This window comes from Sebastes umbrosus, chromosome 20 (assembly GCF_015220745.1).
Source record: "Sebastes umbrosus isolate fSebUmb1 chromosome 20, fSebUmb1.pri, whole genome shotgun sequence".
Lineage (NCBI taxonomy): Eukaryota > Metazoa > Chordata > Actinopteri > Perciformes > Sebastidae > Sebastes > Sebastes umbrosus.
Window position 1 is genome coordinate 14,235,798 of NC_051288.1, and position 15,919 is coordinate 14,251,716.

The 15,919-nt window shown below is 42.9% G+C and overlaps 1 protein-coding gene across 1 annotated transcript; it reads left to right on the plus strand.

Annotated features, from left to right (window-relative positions):
* Positions 1-865: 865 nt before the first annotated feature.
* On the plus strand, positions 866-15,551 carry LOC119480048 (G protein-activated inward rectifier potassium channel 1-like). Its single transcript, XM_037756126.1, has 3 exons — positions 866-1,820; positions 13,342-13,558; positions 13,958-15,551. The coding sequence occupies exons 1-3, from the start codon at positions 1,140-1,142 to the stop codon at positions 14,623-14,625; spliced, it is 1,566 nt and encodes a 521-aa protein (XP_037612054.1). The 5' UTR covers positions 866-1,139; the 3' UTR covers positions 14,626-15,551.
* The last annotated feature ends 368 nt before the right edge of the window (positions 15,552-15,919 follow it).

The window sequence follows — 15,919 nt, forward strand, 5'->3', positions numbered from 1 at the left end:
CAACCTCACAGAGAGGCGCATCTCCAACCTCACAGAGAGGCGCATCTCCAACCTCATCTCCAACCTCACAGAGAGGCGCATCTCCAACCTCATCTCCACCTCACAGAGAGGCGCATCTCCAACCTCACAGAGAGGCGCATCTCCAACCTCATCTCCAACCTCCATCTCCAACCTCACAGAGAGGCGCATCTCCACCTCATCTCCAACCTCACAGAGAGGCGCATCTCCAACCTCACAGAGAGGTGAATCTCCACCTCATAGAGAGGCGCATCTCCAACCTCATCTCCAACCTCCATCTCCAACCTCACAGAGAGGCGCATCTCCACCTCATCTCCAACCTCACAGAGAGGCGCATCTCCAACCTCACAGAGAGGTGAATCTCCACCTCATAGAGAGGCGCATCTCCAACCTCATCTCCACCTCACAGAGAGGCGCATCTCCAACCTCATCTCCAACCTCCATCTCCAACCTCACAGAGAAGCGCATCCCCAAACTCATCTCCAACCTCCATCTCCAACCTCACAGAGAGGCGCATCTCCACCTCATCTCCAACCTCACAGTGAGGCTCATCTCCAACCTCACAGAGAGGCGCATCTCCAACCTCACAGAGAGGCGCATCTCCAACCTCACAGAGAGGTGCATCTCCACCTCACAGCATCTCCAACTCACAGAGAGGCGCATCTCTACCCTCACAGCATCTCCACCCTCACAGAGAGGCGCATTTCCACCCTCACAGCATCTCCACCCTCACACAGAGGCGCATCTCCACCTCACAGCATCTCCAACCTCACAGGATGCGAGCCGCCCACTGATGCGCATGGTTTTGGCCAGGTGTGTGGGGGGGGGGTAGTACCAAACGTGCGTAAAAGAGGAGGACACACAGCCTTTGAATCGAGCTCTATATGAATGCATTTAAAATGTTTTTTTTCCTCCACGGATGAGACCTGAACAAAAAAAGTTGCAGCAAGTTGAATGAATCTCTGCTCATTTCGGGATTAATTTTACAGGAGGAGAGGAGAGGCGCATCTCCAACCTCACAGGAGGATGCGAGGCGCGCACTGATGCATGGTTTTGGCCAGGGTGGGGGGGTAGTACCAAACGTGCGTAAAAGAGCCTGATTCTGCACAAGTGTTTATGCAATGTCAGCCTTACGGAGGAAATTCGGCGAGGACTACCAGGTGGTGAACACCAACCAGGGCATGACTTCTTCTTTCTCCTCCGCACCTGCGAAGAGGAAGCGGCAGCGGTTCGTGGAGAAGAACGGCCGGTGCAACGTGCAGCACGGTAACCTTGGCGGAGAGACCAGCCGCTACATCTCCGACCTCTTCACCACGCTGGTGGATCTCAAGTGGCGCTGGAACCTGCTCATCTTCATCCTCACGTACACGGTGGCGTGGCTGGTCATGGCTTCGATGTGGTGGGTGATCGCCTTCATCCGCGGCGACCTGAGACAAAGCGGCGGACACGACAAGTCCTACACGCCGTGCGTCGCCAACGTTTACAACTTTCCCTCCGCGTTTCTCTTCTTCATCGAGACGGAGTCGACCATCGGATACGGCTATCGGTACATTACAGAGAAGTGTCCCGAGGGCATCATCCTCTTCTTGTTCCAGTCGCTGCTGGGCTCCATCGTGGACGCGTTCCTCATCGGCTGCATGTTCATCAAGATGTCGCAGCCGAAGAAGCGCGCAGAGACGCTGATGTTCAGCCAGGACTCGGTGATCTCGCAGAGGGATGGGAAGTTGTGCCTCATGTTCCGGGTGGGGAACCTGAGGAACAGCCACATGGTGTCTGCGCAGATCAGGTGCAAACTCATCAAGGTAAGGTGACACAGTAAAAGGTGCAGCAATATGTCCACTATAAATAAAAGTGTTGGCACACTTTTGCTGCAGTGAGCCTCCTTGAAATGCCACTATCAAGGCTGAGACTACACTGTTAAGAATTTCCCAGTAAAATAACAGTGAAGAACTGGCAGCAGGGTTGCCTTTATGTTACTGTAAAATTAACATTATTATACTGTCGCTGAAATGTACAGCTTTGTACTGTTCCTTCATCCCTGCATAGACAAACCACAGCTGGTCACATTTCAACAGTAAACACTTTCAGCTATAGGAGGGGGGGGGGGGGAACACAGATGCAGAAATGAAGACAGCAATGAGTGCACAGAGACAACTACAGCATGCACATTACAATCTGCTCCTTAAATACTCTTAATTCAATTCCCTGCACAGACAACCACAGCTAGCTACAGAAAGAGAAAAGAAAAAAAAACAAACAAACAGGAAGAAGAAAAAACAAAACAAACAACAACAAAACATCGGTAGTGGCTTTGCAGCTGTAAGGCCAGCTAACCAGAGACGTCTCTGCTTAACACTCATTGTGTTTTATGAGTGCTTTCCAAGTCATGCGTTGAATTTCCCATTCATCTCCACAATTGATGGCATTCCCTGAGGGGTCTCTGTGATTTGCAGAAGCTTTGGTTTTAATATGAGGCCTCTTAGGGCTATTTTAATGAGCAGCAACAAATCAAATGTGGGACAAATAGTATGTTTGTGTGGGACAATGTGGGACACGTTGCCAAGGCTGAGATGTAGTCCAAAATTTTGATATTATGTCTATCTAACTAAAAAATAAACATTTCTATTCTGTCCTTTACTTCGTGACATCTCTATGCTTTGCCCGAAAGCGTCCATAGATCAGCACACATCTCTTTTTGACTCACATGTCCTGTGTCTCTTCATGTCGTATCCCCCCCCCGTGTGAAATTGAAAAATAACTGGCAAATTTCATAAAAAAACTCTCTGAGAAATCGCCTTACACCGGTTTAACCCACTTGTATGTAGTCTTTGTAGTTGCATTTCCTTTTCTTTGTGGTAGTTTCCATCATATTCCGCCTAAATCTGCATAGTTTATGCCCCGTTGGACATAGCGTAGCAAAGACGGTGACAGGTCAACCTGCACTTGACCCACTGTGTGTGCAGTTTGACAGCAAACACAGCCCCTGTGATGACAGCGTTTCTCTGCTTTCTTCACAGTCATTGGATAAAAGCCAGATTTTTAGAAAAGCTTCTGTCCTAGAGCCAATGAAAATGTGGGACATCGTCTCAATATGTGGGACAACAACAACAACTGGGATAAAAATGCTGTGCAGTCCCTTGTAAAATGGGACACCCGGTCACCCTAACGTTACTCTAGTAGCAGGATTTGTCCTGGGAGTGTTGTGTTTCTGGTGTGTGCCTGGTACGACTGTACACAGATGAGATGAATGGGCCCCTGGGGGACAGTAGGTGGGCTTATTGACTGAAAGATCAATTGAACCAATTCCTTTACTGAGTGGGCCTCAATGTGCTAAAGACGTTTTCTTGAGGTCAGTCTTGCCTTAAGACAAAAAATGCCATCCGAAGAACTGAGACTGGACGGTGATGTATGAAGTGTATGCTGGTTTCAGAGCTGGAGGAATCCTGATGGAGGATGAAAAGAGCTGAGGCAGCTGCTGCTAGGATATAAAACAAAAGTGTGTCAACTTCACAGCTAAAAGAAACTGCAGTGTCAATCACTGCAGTTTCTAAAATCACACCTGATTGTTTTTTCACCAAATGTGTTTCTGAGGTCTCGACAATATTTTCGCTCTCTGCAGAATTTATGGCTGGTCAGCACTTGTTGTCTACTCGGGCTGAGCGATTCACCGATCCCCCGATTAGATAATATCATGACACTTGAGTGCCGATTCGATATGTATTGCAATATTTAATTGTATTATTGCGATTCTACAAGTATTGCGATTCGATATTATGCTTTATTGCGATTTTTGTTAACTTTCTTTTAACACTAGACCATGGGGAAAAAGTTGAATCATACACTTCTAGGGACTTTTACTTTGGAAAACATCTAAATTTATATAGTAATAATGTTTGATTTTTTGATGATGTATGTAGTCTGAGATGTCCTGAAGTCAAATATATCCGTCACTGTCGGGCATTATTTATTAAGACATTTCCCTCACAAATTAGTGGTATCTCCTAATATATAAGGGACATGTTTTAAACTTCTGGTGAATATAATTCAATAAATCTTATTTCCATATATGTATTTTGTATGTACAGTTCCTTTTGTTAACACCTTATTTTGAAAACCGGACATAGTCACACGTGTCTACGTCTGCTAACTTCGCCAAGTCCGACGCTTGTTCTCCCGTCAGCTCTGTTCTCTTTAAACATCCATGTTCAGCTCCATCAGGGCCATTTGAATGCATTTAACATAAATGTCAGTATATGGGTGCTCTACAGTTGTAGCGTCAGCCGATTTGACCACGGAGAGGAGAGTGACGGCTGGCTTGACCGTACGTTACGATAACGTTTCCTGTCTATGACAGAGTTAGCATGGAGCTTTAGCCATGATGTCTAGCTCTGCTTTCCCTGGCAATGTGTGAAACTCAAAGTGTTTCCATACTTTACTGTATGTGTAGTGTTTACCACTCTGGATTTAATATGTGAGGGTGCAGGTTGTATCCACGCGGACCCTCCGCCGTTCTCTGCTTTGTCTTTTTGGCTCACTAAAGCCGGCTGCGGTTTGTTTTGGTGACGGATACGGAACGAATATGGCGTCACGTTACTCTGACTACAACAATAAAAGTGTTAACTTCCTTCTACCTCTGCATAGACTCAAAAGAAGGCAAATATATCGATTCTGGCATTAAAAAATCAATTTCAAAATTGTAAAAAAAAAGAAAGAATCTATTTTTTCTCATCCCTATTTTCTACCATGTCTAAATCCCATGCACCACAATAATCCATCACATATACTTTGATCAGAAGCTGATTTTTTTTTAACAGTTGTGTGTCTTATGTGCACGTTTTCTCACTGTAGCAGGAATGTCTCATACAAGAAATCTACTTTCCTCCAGTCCAAACATCAGCAGATATCTAAAGGACAGCGGTGCTTTGTTGTGACAGGGAGAGTTAGTCGTGCTTTGGTCGTCTCCGCGGAGCAGCGTGGTGATCTCAAGTGACAGTTTACTCTCTGAACCTCGAGGGAGAGCCACCAGAAAGCTCCCAGTATGTTAATGTTGTTATACTTAATGCTTTTTTTTTGAGTTGCGCTCAGATTTTTCCCAGGCTTATGATACCGTTTAAGTCATTTTTCATTTGATCAGAGTAAAAGCATCCATTAGAGAAAAAGAGAAGTTTAACACATTAAAAGCCACGACTCAATAACTTATTATCGCTAATGTTCCAGCTTTCTCTGCAAAGAGTTTTATTCCATTTCATTATCATTTCCCCTTTAATTAACAGCCTCTGAAGTAAAATAAAATTAATTGCAGTTAATCAACACAGCATCACAGAGGCACAAATGCTATATCATCAACTTTTCTCCCTCTACAGAGACCAATAGTCATATTGAGAGAGTTTAATATTCTTTAATAGTTGTCTATGGTGGTTATTTCAAACAGAGTGAAAGCAGCAGGATATTCACCCATGGGGCAGGCTGTCAGGTTTGACCTTGTGTGCCAATATTACGGATATTGCCTTAGTAGAATTACCTGTTTTTACAGCACATGGAGCCACTACAGATTTATTATTATTAAAGAATTGTTGGTATCACTTATTGTCTTTATTTGATACCTTAAGGCCCAGTGGGAAAGTGGAAAACTCCCAGTGTGAGCAGGTAAAATTAAAAAAGCAGAACAAGCTGCTGCAGTACTGTTGCAGAGTAGATACATCACCTGTACTTTGGCTACACTGCACCTCACTCAATCTTGCCTTTACCGCCAAGGTCTTTTAGAAAAAAAAGAAGTAAATGAACGTGCCTGAGAGTAATGTAATAACTGCAAAAGTGAATGTCTAAGTGTTCTTCTCACCCATCTGTTTTTCAGATTTTTGAGTTCAACACACCTTGGCTTTCTTTCAACGATCGGTTTAGATTTATGTAACGATCCTGATCTGGGATTTCTGCCAGTAAACGATGATCTTTCATTAAATCATCTTTTAAAGCCACAGTTATTCGTGTATTGGCGGAAGGTCAGACATCCAGGACTTTGCTAATTGGCTGCTAAAAAGCATCACGTTCATGTTCCATTAATCATGCCCGGAGGACAACGGTAAAAACGTGCTTTGTGAGCTCACTTTTATACACATGTTTCATGGATTTTCTTGGATACTATTAATACCTTACTTTAAGGTCAAACCTCTATTTCTTTCGTTAAGAGTGTGCAGGACACCTTGCTGCTGAATAGATGCAGTATTCTAATGTGTCTTTTATGTTAACAGACAGTGATGTTTTAGAGCCCATAAAGCTGCGACACTGTGGTGTCAGACCATACAGTGGGCTATTGTGCAGTAAAATTACTCCACATCACCCCATAGTACTATATCTGCACCGTGGAAACAATGCCATGGCTAGTGTTCAGGTAATGCACAGCTCAAGGTCACTGTCAAATGGGTTGCCCACAAAGCTGACTGGAGAAATGAGACATGCTGCAGTAAATCCTAATGACGGAGCTGTGTAAACGCACTGTGAACGAGCAACTGCAATCTATCTACAGGGAGAGGCAGGGGTCGTAAATTCTTATGGGACCTGGATACCTGGAGAAAGTTGGTTACATTCTTGATTAGCACTCAGGTTATTTACTGCTGTTAAAGCAGCAAACCTATCCAGGGAAACTGCCTAAAATACATGGTGTGTATGTAATAATTAACTTACATAAGCATATTTTGGTGCAGTATTTTAACTCTTTTCAACTTTATTTTGTTCACACTTTTTCATAATGATTCAGGAAGCAGTGATAGAAGACTCTAAAGACTCACATTGGCAGTATGTTTCCATTGGCAATCAACAACAGTGTCAGCCTTGACATTGCCAAGTTTAATGAAATATTCTTTCCTCAATGTTATGGAGTCTGAATTATTTCGAAAAGTGAAGCCAGTACAGAAGTGCCTTAAACTTGCATTCTTTCTAATAGCCAGCAGGGGGCGACTCCTCTGGTTGCAAAAAGAAGTCAGATTGTATTGAAGTCTATGAGAAAATGACCCTACTTCTCACTTGATTTATTACCTCAGTAAACATTGTAAACATGAGTTTATGGTCTCAATCACTAGTTTCAAGTCTTCTTCAATACAGCATGATGTTCATTTAGTAAATTATGGTCTCATTTAGAGTCATGTAGACCATAAAGCAGGGTATGCTTTAGGACGTGGCTACCTTGTGATTGACAGGTCACTACTGTGTTTTCAGCTCAGAAATGTAACCACTTCACAGTGTGTTTTCTGTTCATGAAAGTTCATTGGAAGATTTTGGTCGCCTAACATGTCTTAGTCAGCGTTCAGTTGTGCTTTGCTCCACCCTCTCATTTCACTTCTGGTTGCAAAAAAACAAGATGGCGACGGCCAAAATGCCGAACTTGAGGCTTCAAAACCGTAGTCCACAAACCAATGGGTGACGTCACGGTGACTACGTCCACTTCTTATATTGTATACAGTCTATCTATGGTTTGGCATGGTGGACAGGTCTAAATACAACAATACCTGTGAGCCTCGGCCACTGTTGCAATGGAGAAGAAGCCAGTCAGAGGCATCAATCTGAGCGGTAGCAAATTCAAAAACACTTAGTCGTAAAGTTCAATAGTTGCTGAACTAATCTAAAATTGACCCAGAACCCAATAGTAAATTGATTTAAGCTGCAGATTGTGTTGTCAGTATTCTTTCTTCATTATTATTTTTATTCTTTATTCAATATTTCTTGCAAAAATGCACCATGGGAGTGCAGAACCCGAACCATATATTTTCTAACACAGTTTTTAATCTTTGGTAAGATAAAAAAAAGACGTCTATGGGAGAAATGAAAAATGACTTTTACATCCGGAACCAGCGGCGCCCACAATAGTTTCTCCCACTTCACAACTCTATAACATGAGTGATAGTGTGTGGGAAGACCTTTTGGAGTGCAAGAACTTTCTATTAATGGATACCTACTAGGAAATATTTTATTTAAAAAAATTAAAGGCACATATTGACAAAATTAACATGGATGTACTCACACTAAAAGAACTGAACGAAGAAGACCCGGTCTTCTGAGTTATATTTCATTAGATGCTATTTTTATTTCAGTTAAACTTCTTAAATTTGGTATCAAAAGTCACGGAGTTGGTAGAGCCCACACTGCAATTTGTGACTTGGATAACAAATTTAATTATGAGCGGAAACATTATTCCTTGGCAGAACTGTGCATTTCTCTTCATCCATAATGCATATTAACTCAAAAAGATAACTGTCCTTGAATTTCAATTAATATTAATGCAGCTTTCATTAATAAATCAATAGAATGCAGTGGTGCGCTGACCCCTGCAGCTCTGGCAGAATAAGATTTTGATGTAAAGGAACATTGTTTGTGTGTGGTATGCCAGCAGTGCATGGAGGAAACACACTGATAGGAAAAAATGCTCAAATACAACACAAAAAAGACGGAGGAACAGAGCGAGAGAGGGACAGCTGGGTGGTGCTCGTCAATGTCAACAGACGCTCGTCTCAGTAGCTTGGTCCACAGCAGGAGATAAGTGATAAGGGCTAGTTGTGGCAGATAGACAGGCGTTTAGCTAGACAGGCAGGCGGACACGACTCGCCACATCTGCCACTGTGTAACGCTGTAGGACGAGCAGAGAGAGAGGAGGAGAAAGAGAGGAGAAGACACAAAGAGAAAGACAGTTGGATTGGCTTTAATGGTGCTGTCGAAAGATCAGGAATGGCAGCTCAACTGTGAGCGTTGCGTTTGATGTCCAGCTCAAAGCTTCCAGCTGGACACACAAATGCACAGTTGCATTATAAGGAGCAACGTCCACACACACAAGCTTCTTCCTAACTTTCACTGTCAGTGTTTATGCATACACACACCTGCACACACACTGTCACTGAGGAGGAAGTGAGTCACCAGGGAGAGGGCCTGCTTCCACTCAACCTCAATCTCAGGTGGCTCGGTAAATTAAGCACTCCCTCTATATCAGGTCCTCTTCCAAGGGCCATTAATTTCCCCCTCGTGGCACTAACTGTTTAGCGGCAGTAAGAGAACACACAAAGCTTTCACCTTGTTAAAACCATTCGGTTTTGAGCAGGTTTCTACCTCCTTGGCAGAGGTATAATTATGTTGCAAAGGAGCTACAAACAGTATGTGAAAAAACAGCAGCTTCACTTCCACGACTAGAATTGGCTCAAATGTGACTTCCCAGGCAATTGGTTTCCAATCTCACTGACTTGTATGAGCGTTGCTGACAAATGGGACACCTGCCTGCAGTATCTAAGTGACAATTTACATTTTTAAATGAAATAAATAAATTAATATACAATCTTGACAGGCTTTTAAAATGATTTCATGTGCTCCTCCCACTTATAGGAGACGGAGGAAGCTTTTTTCCAGAAGCGGAGATCAACAGCAATATGGAAAAATCAATTGCAAAAGTATTACACTTGTTTTTAAATGTCATGTTTGCCTGATGCTGCAGGAGGCTGCAGGAAGCTGATTAATTAACTGCATGCAAAGTACAATTATATCAAAATATCAAACGGAAAGGAGTATCAATTCACAAATCTATTCATAAAACTGTCCGAAGATAGCAAAATATTTTTGTGTGTGTATTAAAGCAACAGTGTGTAACAAAAAGGGTGATCTATTGGTAGAAATGGAATATAATATTAATAAGTATGTTTTCTTTAGTGTATTATCACCTGAAAATGAGAATTGTTGTGTTTTCGTAACCTTAGAATGAGCCGTTTATCTCATAGGGAGTGGGTCCTCTTCACGGAGCCAGCCGCCATGTTTCTACAGTAGCCCAGAACAGACAAACCAAACACTGTGTTAACTTTTCCTGCTTGGGCCGGAGTCGATAACGTTACTCGCTCCGGTGTTGACCCCCGTCACTCCACTCAGCCGCCGGGAAACAAGACACGGGAAACTTCTGTTGGTTTTGAGGAGCCGCATCATTTATTTCTGCACAAACTGCAACTTCTACTGTACATTCAATTGATATTCTCAGAGCTAAACTCACTTGTTCGCTCACAAACATTCGCCGCCGCTTTCTCTCTCTCTCTTGCTTCACCACTCACTTCCCACGTACACACACGCTCTGGTTCTGCTATTCTCCAAATGACCTACGCTACTCTTACAACAACTGGCTCCAGAAAGGGTCATTTGCGTGCGGGAGAGGTCACCTCACCACTAGATGTCGCTAAATCCTACACACTGTTCCTTTAAACAAGATAAAACGTGTTAATTAATGAGCTTTAAAGGTGCTGGTAGGTGGAAAACAAATAAGTATATTTCCCAAAATGACAAACTATTTTTTCAACGCTATAGGCATAGATTCAGATCCAAAACCCCTGCATTGGCATTCACGCTGCATCTTCTAAACCTTTTTCTGTGGGAAATGCCTAGATGAATAATCTTATTCATTACAAAAGGTAGGTGTGAATGTGAGCGTGACTGGTTGTCTGTCTCTATGTGTCAGCCCTGTGATAGTCTGGCGACCTTCGCCCAATGTCAGCTGGGATCGATGACATTGGGCCCGCGACCCTTAATAGGATAAGCTGTTACTGATAATGGATGGATTTATTTAATATATTAAAATAATATATAATATATATCATGCAGGACAGGCAAGTGGTGTGGCTTTTTTTTTTTTTTTTTTTATTTTTTTAAATGTACAGCTTTTCTTTTCTTCATTTTAATTTTTTTCCCCAGGCGTCCACACATTTCAACATTGTTCTGTTTTGCAAAACATCCGCCTTTCCGGCTTTCTGAGTTTCATTTTGATTTAAATTCAGTAGACTGCCTGCGTATTCAGGGAGCACCCATCACTGATACAGCGTGATGGGTGACACTTTCCCTCACCCAGCCAGGGATCTGTGGGCACAGACGTCTTCTTGTGAAATGTCACACCCTTCTGTCCTCAACATCACTGTGAATACAAATTGACAGTTTGTTTGCCATCTGTGGACCGAGTGGCTCCTCACTCAAAGGGCCAGGGAGGCTTCGCTGCATACAAGTTAACATGAGGCGGCAGGGAGAGCTATTCGAATTGAGCATAACAGGATAGGTTATAAATGTGCAATTTCTTTTGCTTTTTTATTGACTCATGTTGACGGTGGAATTCAAATGGGTTGGAGCAGGTTTCTTTTTTTTTTTTTTGCCCTCTGGATGCAACAAACATCTTTTCCTTTGTAAATCATTCACTCCTGACGCATCAGCTGGAGTAAGAGGCTTGCAATTGACAGGAAAAGAGGTTTTATAAGCTCATAGAGAAGTTCGAGCCTTCTCCCTAATTCCATGTTTTAATTTAACAGCTAAAAGAGTACTTTATTTGATTGAGCTTAGTTTCCCAAGAGCGAGCACTAGTGTCTTTTCCATAATCTAATGACGCTTTTCTTAGAGGCCAGGCTACCGCGGAGAGTTTTAAAGTGCTCTAATGTGCTGGAAATGAGAGTAAAAGATTAGTGTCTCGAACTATAAATGTTACCAATGCTCATGATGTCTGACAGAGATGTGGGAGATCACTGACCACATTCTTACTTTTACCCAGCACGTCTAACAGTAAGTGCATACCGAGAACAACATCAAGTTCCTAAGAACACCTTTTTAGTTTTGTTCCCTCTCCTAGGTGTTCTGCCGTCTATCATGCCAAAAATATGTGAAAATATTCATTTCTGTGTATTTTTACATCAAAATCCATCCATGTCTCTGTCAAGATTTTATTGTTGACTAACCCAAGTCTCCGAGGCAAATAAATATTCCATCCTGTTAAATGTCATCATAGATTTTTTGGGGAGATTCAGCCGCCCATTTCCATTTTACAAAACATGCAGGTCTGCTCAGTCAAACAAAAGCAGCAGGTCAGAGGTGTGCATTTACATGACTTCATTTTGCAGCAACATCCACAAAAAGCCTGAGGCTAAGAACAAAAGCATGCCCCTCTTCTTCCCCCCTTATTGGGGATGATGGAAGCGATCCTCCACAACTATAGTTTGGAGGCTTTTTCCGTCTGCTTTTGTGCTCTAAAATTAACTCCCTCCACACTTTAACTCCAACCCCAACATCCTATTTCATGTGGAACTATGTCTAATCACGGAGGAAAATTGTCTTCTCAAAAGCAATTTCACTGAACCCTTAACACAGCTTCACTTACATTCCCATCAGGGTTAAACCTGCAACAAATACATGCACACATATTATCCAACAAAACTGGCCATGTGGCCTTGCAGACTGCACACACAGTCATCTTTTTGCACAACAACAAAGACGTGCCTTGAATTTTGGAGGGATTCCATTTGCTCTCCTTTTCATCTTGTGCATCATGAACACCTGCTATTCCTATCAGACGGTTTCATAAGAAGCCCAATAATGAATCAACATTTTGGGAAATACTCTTATTCGCTTTCTTACCAAGAGTTGGATGAGAAGATTTAAAGAGAGTGGTATTGATCTTTTTGTCTTTTTCTCTATACAAGACAGTGAATAACCATATTTCCCAAAAGGGCTGTGCATTATGATGATATATACCATCAAAACGATCTAAAAATGTCTTCCACACAGTGAGGCATACAGCTTGTTAATGAAACACTGGTACCAGATCGGTACTCTGTATCGGCCAATACCCAAAGACCAGATATCGCTATCGGTATCGGGACTGAAAAAGTCGGATCGGTGCTATCGAGATATGAAGTGAGTTATATCCTGATAGAAGATTTTAGCTGTATCGCCCAGCCTTAATTCCCAAGATGTCAAACTATTCTTTTAAATACCATTTAATTTATAGCATTGAAATATTTAATCATCTATCTGAATTTATGTGGTTTGAATTTCCCTCTCAGTATGTCATTTTTAAATGGTGCAGTTCTTTTGTGTTCCCAAATCCAAATTAAAAAAATAATTTAAGTGCCCAATATCCATAATATTTAAGTTGCTTTGGTTCAGTCAGTCAAATTATGATCTTAAAATTCAGGTGAGGTGAAAAAAAGTTGCTGAAATTGTACGGGTTAAATTCAGACACCAGATTTCTATATAAAAAAATTCAAACTTCATCAAAAATCAAAAGTTTTTTATTTAAAATAACTACTAGTATTTTCAAAGAGGATCATTTAAACCATATACATTTAGAAAGATGTTTTTTTTAAAGTTAAATATTTCAGTGCTATAAATTCAGTGGTATTTAAATTCATCATTAAGCATTCAGTGGTGGTTAAATTATGTTATTATTTGCTTGCTCTGACCCCATTGTGGAGGAGAAAGTTGAAAATGATCCTGAATTATCACTCTTAAAATAAAAATGTAAACGTTAAATGTCCTGATCATTTGTGTTTCCAGTCGCGGCAGACCCCAGAGGGCGAGTTCCTGCCCCTGGATCAGTGTGAGCTGGACGTGGGTTTTGGGACGGGGGCGGACCAGCTCTTCTTGGTGTCGCCTCTAACCATCTGCCATGAGATCAACACCAAGAGCCCGTTCTTTGATCTGTCGCAGCGCTCGCTCATGAACGAGCAGTTTGAGATTGTTGTCATCCTAGAGGGCATCGTGGAAACCACTGGTTAGAGCTAATTACTATTTTATTATTATATATTTTTTCCCCCTCTTTCATCTTTGAATACACTTCCCATTTCCTAATCATTATTTCATCATCCTTTACGCTGTGGCATAGAGCATTTCTCAGTAACATGAAGTAAAATATTTGACGGAATGTTTAATTTTCAGGGTCTTTAATTATTCAATGGCACAAGCTCCTCTCCGTCTGTGTCATATTCTTCATATCTCAGTCTGTCTTTTCCCTGAAGCAATTCTCCACATTTCATTTCTGTTCCCTGCCTGACTGTCTGTCCATTTTTATTTGATAGACCACTTTCAACAGTCTTCTTTGTAATGTTACAGTGCTTTTTGTCTTTTTCTTGTCAGTATTTGAAATATTTCACGTCTCTTCTCTCCATCGTAGGTATGACATGCCAGGCGAGGACATCTTACACCGAAGATGAAGTCTTGTGGGGCCATCGTTTCCTCCCCGTCATGTCGCTGGAGGAGGGCTTCTTCAGAGTCGACTACTCCCAGTTCCACAACAACTTTGCGGTCAATACGCCTCCCTACAGCGTCAAAGAGCAGGAGGAGAAGTCCTCGTTGACGTCGCCCAACTCTGTCTCTGTTGCGCCCACCCCCTCCTCCCCTCAGCTGGGTAACGGTGGCCGCGGAGGCCGCAGGGAAAGGCTCCTGTCAGCTGACTATGCAGATCACGCAGAGGACCAATCCTCCAGGCGGCCCAGCAAACTCCAACGCATGAGCTCCACCAGGGAGGAGCTCATGTGGAGGGGACTGAAGACGGGGCCAGCCTTGCCTGGGGGGAAGGCCGCCAGCGTAGGAGACCTTCCGCTTAGTATTCAGAGGCTGAGGTCCAGCTCCATCCCGGTAGTGAGGCAGGGACAGCTGGAGGAGCAGGTCCAGCTGCTGTCTTTGGATGGAGATGTCGAGGAGGGCGAGCTGGAGAAACACAGACTGCCAGCAGCCATTAGCACCATCACAACACCAACCCCAGTTCAGATCCCCTTGATGGGGAGTCGGCCAGAGGACAACCTGCCCGCCAAACTGCGCAGAATGAATGCCGACCGCTGACTTCTGCAGACTACCTTTTAAGACTTTTGAAAACTGAATCAGGCTTGATGGGCATTGCTTATAAATAAAGACTACTGTGATCTAAGTTTTATTTTTTTTCTGCAGATTTTGGCCAGTATTTTACATTTACTTAACGGGCTCTCTACTAAGTTGTCCATTGCCACAAATAGAAGGACAACGCCAATAAGCCATCCATCCGCTCATACTGTGAGTCATTTTTGATAGATCACCATCTGTGCCCCCCACTGACTTCTAACACTTCTGCCCTTGTGCTTGTTTCTTTCACTTCTGTTCATACAGTTGCATCAAACACTTTACTATCTCAAACAACTACACTTTTTTCAATTAATCAAGCACCAAAGTGGCAGTCATAAATAAGACCGACCTAAATTGACCATTTGCTAAACCCCTCCCCCCCGAGCAGCGATTGTCCAATCGTAGCTTAGCAACTGTAAGGCATGGCAGGTCTGTCGAGCTTTGGATTTCCCCACATGCCTCAAGCAGAAGACTCACTGAAAGCAGCACGATAAGAAGTTTGCCCCCATTCATTTTCTATGGGACATGAGCGAATCGATTTGCAAGGTGCGGCGTTGCGGGACTGACCAGCGGTTCGACAAAAGGGAGGGGTTGAAAGTTGAACATTTTCAATTTTATGCAAATGAGGGTGAAATTTGATTTGTTCGCTTCCAGTGGGACTTCTCTGTAAAGCTGGGGACACACCAACATCAGAGAACTAGCGGCGACGAAGGCCGCCTGTCTCGTCGCCTCATGTCGCCTTTGTTTTGGCCGACAAGTTGCACCCAAACACACCGCTAAGACCACGGCCGACGGCCAGTTAGCACGTACGTTATGCGCCTGCGTGAGATGAAATAACTCTCCAAACCAGCAGGTGGCGGTAGTCTGCATTCGTCATTCAATAAGGGAAACAGGACGACCGAGGACTGATGATATACAAAATGTTGTTATGATACGTAGATGCCACAAAGCGGGCATTTGCCGACCACTTTCACACCACTCTCTTTCACCACTTAGCTTCATTCCAGATGGCCATGTCGTGGTGAAATTATCCGTGTATTGGAATGATCAGATGAGATAAAAATGAAAAATGACAAAGAGCCTTCAGTGTTTTTTCCTCTTGACTTTACTCTTGCTTTCCTCCCTTCGGTTTCTCTTCTCGTGCACTGATTCGTTTGAGCTGAACCGCCAATCAGAGTGATTTCTCTCAATTCAACAAATTGCTGAGTCATCCGAAAAACCTCAAACACAGACAAACTAGAGCCGACAGAACGGGACA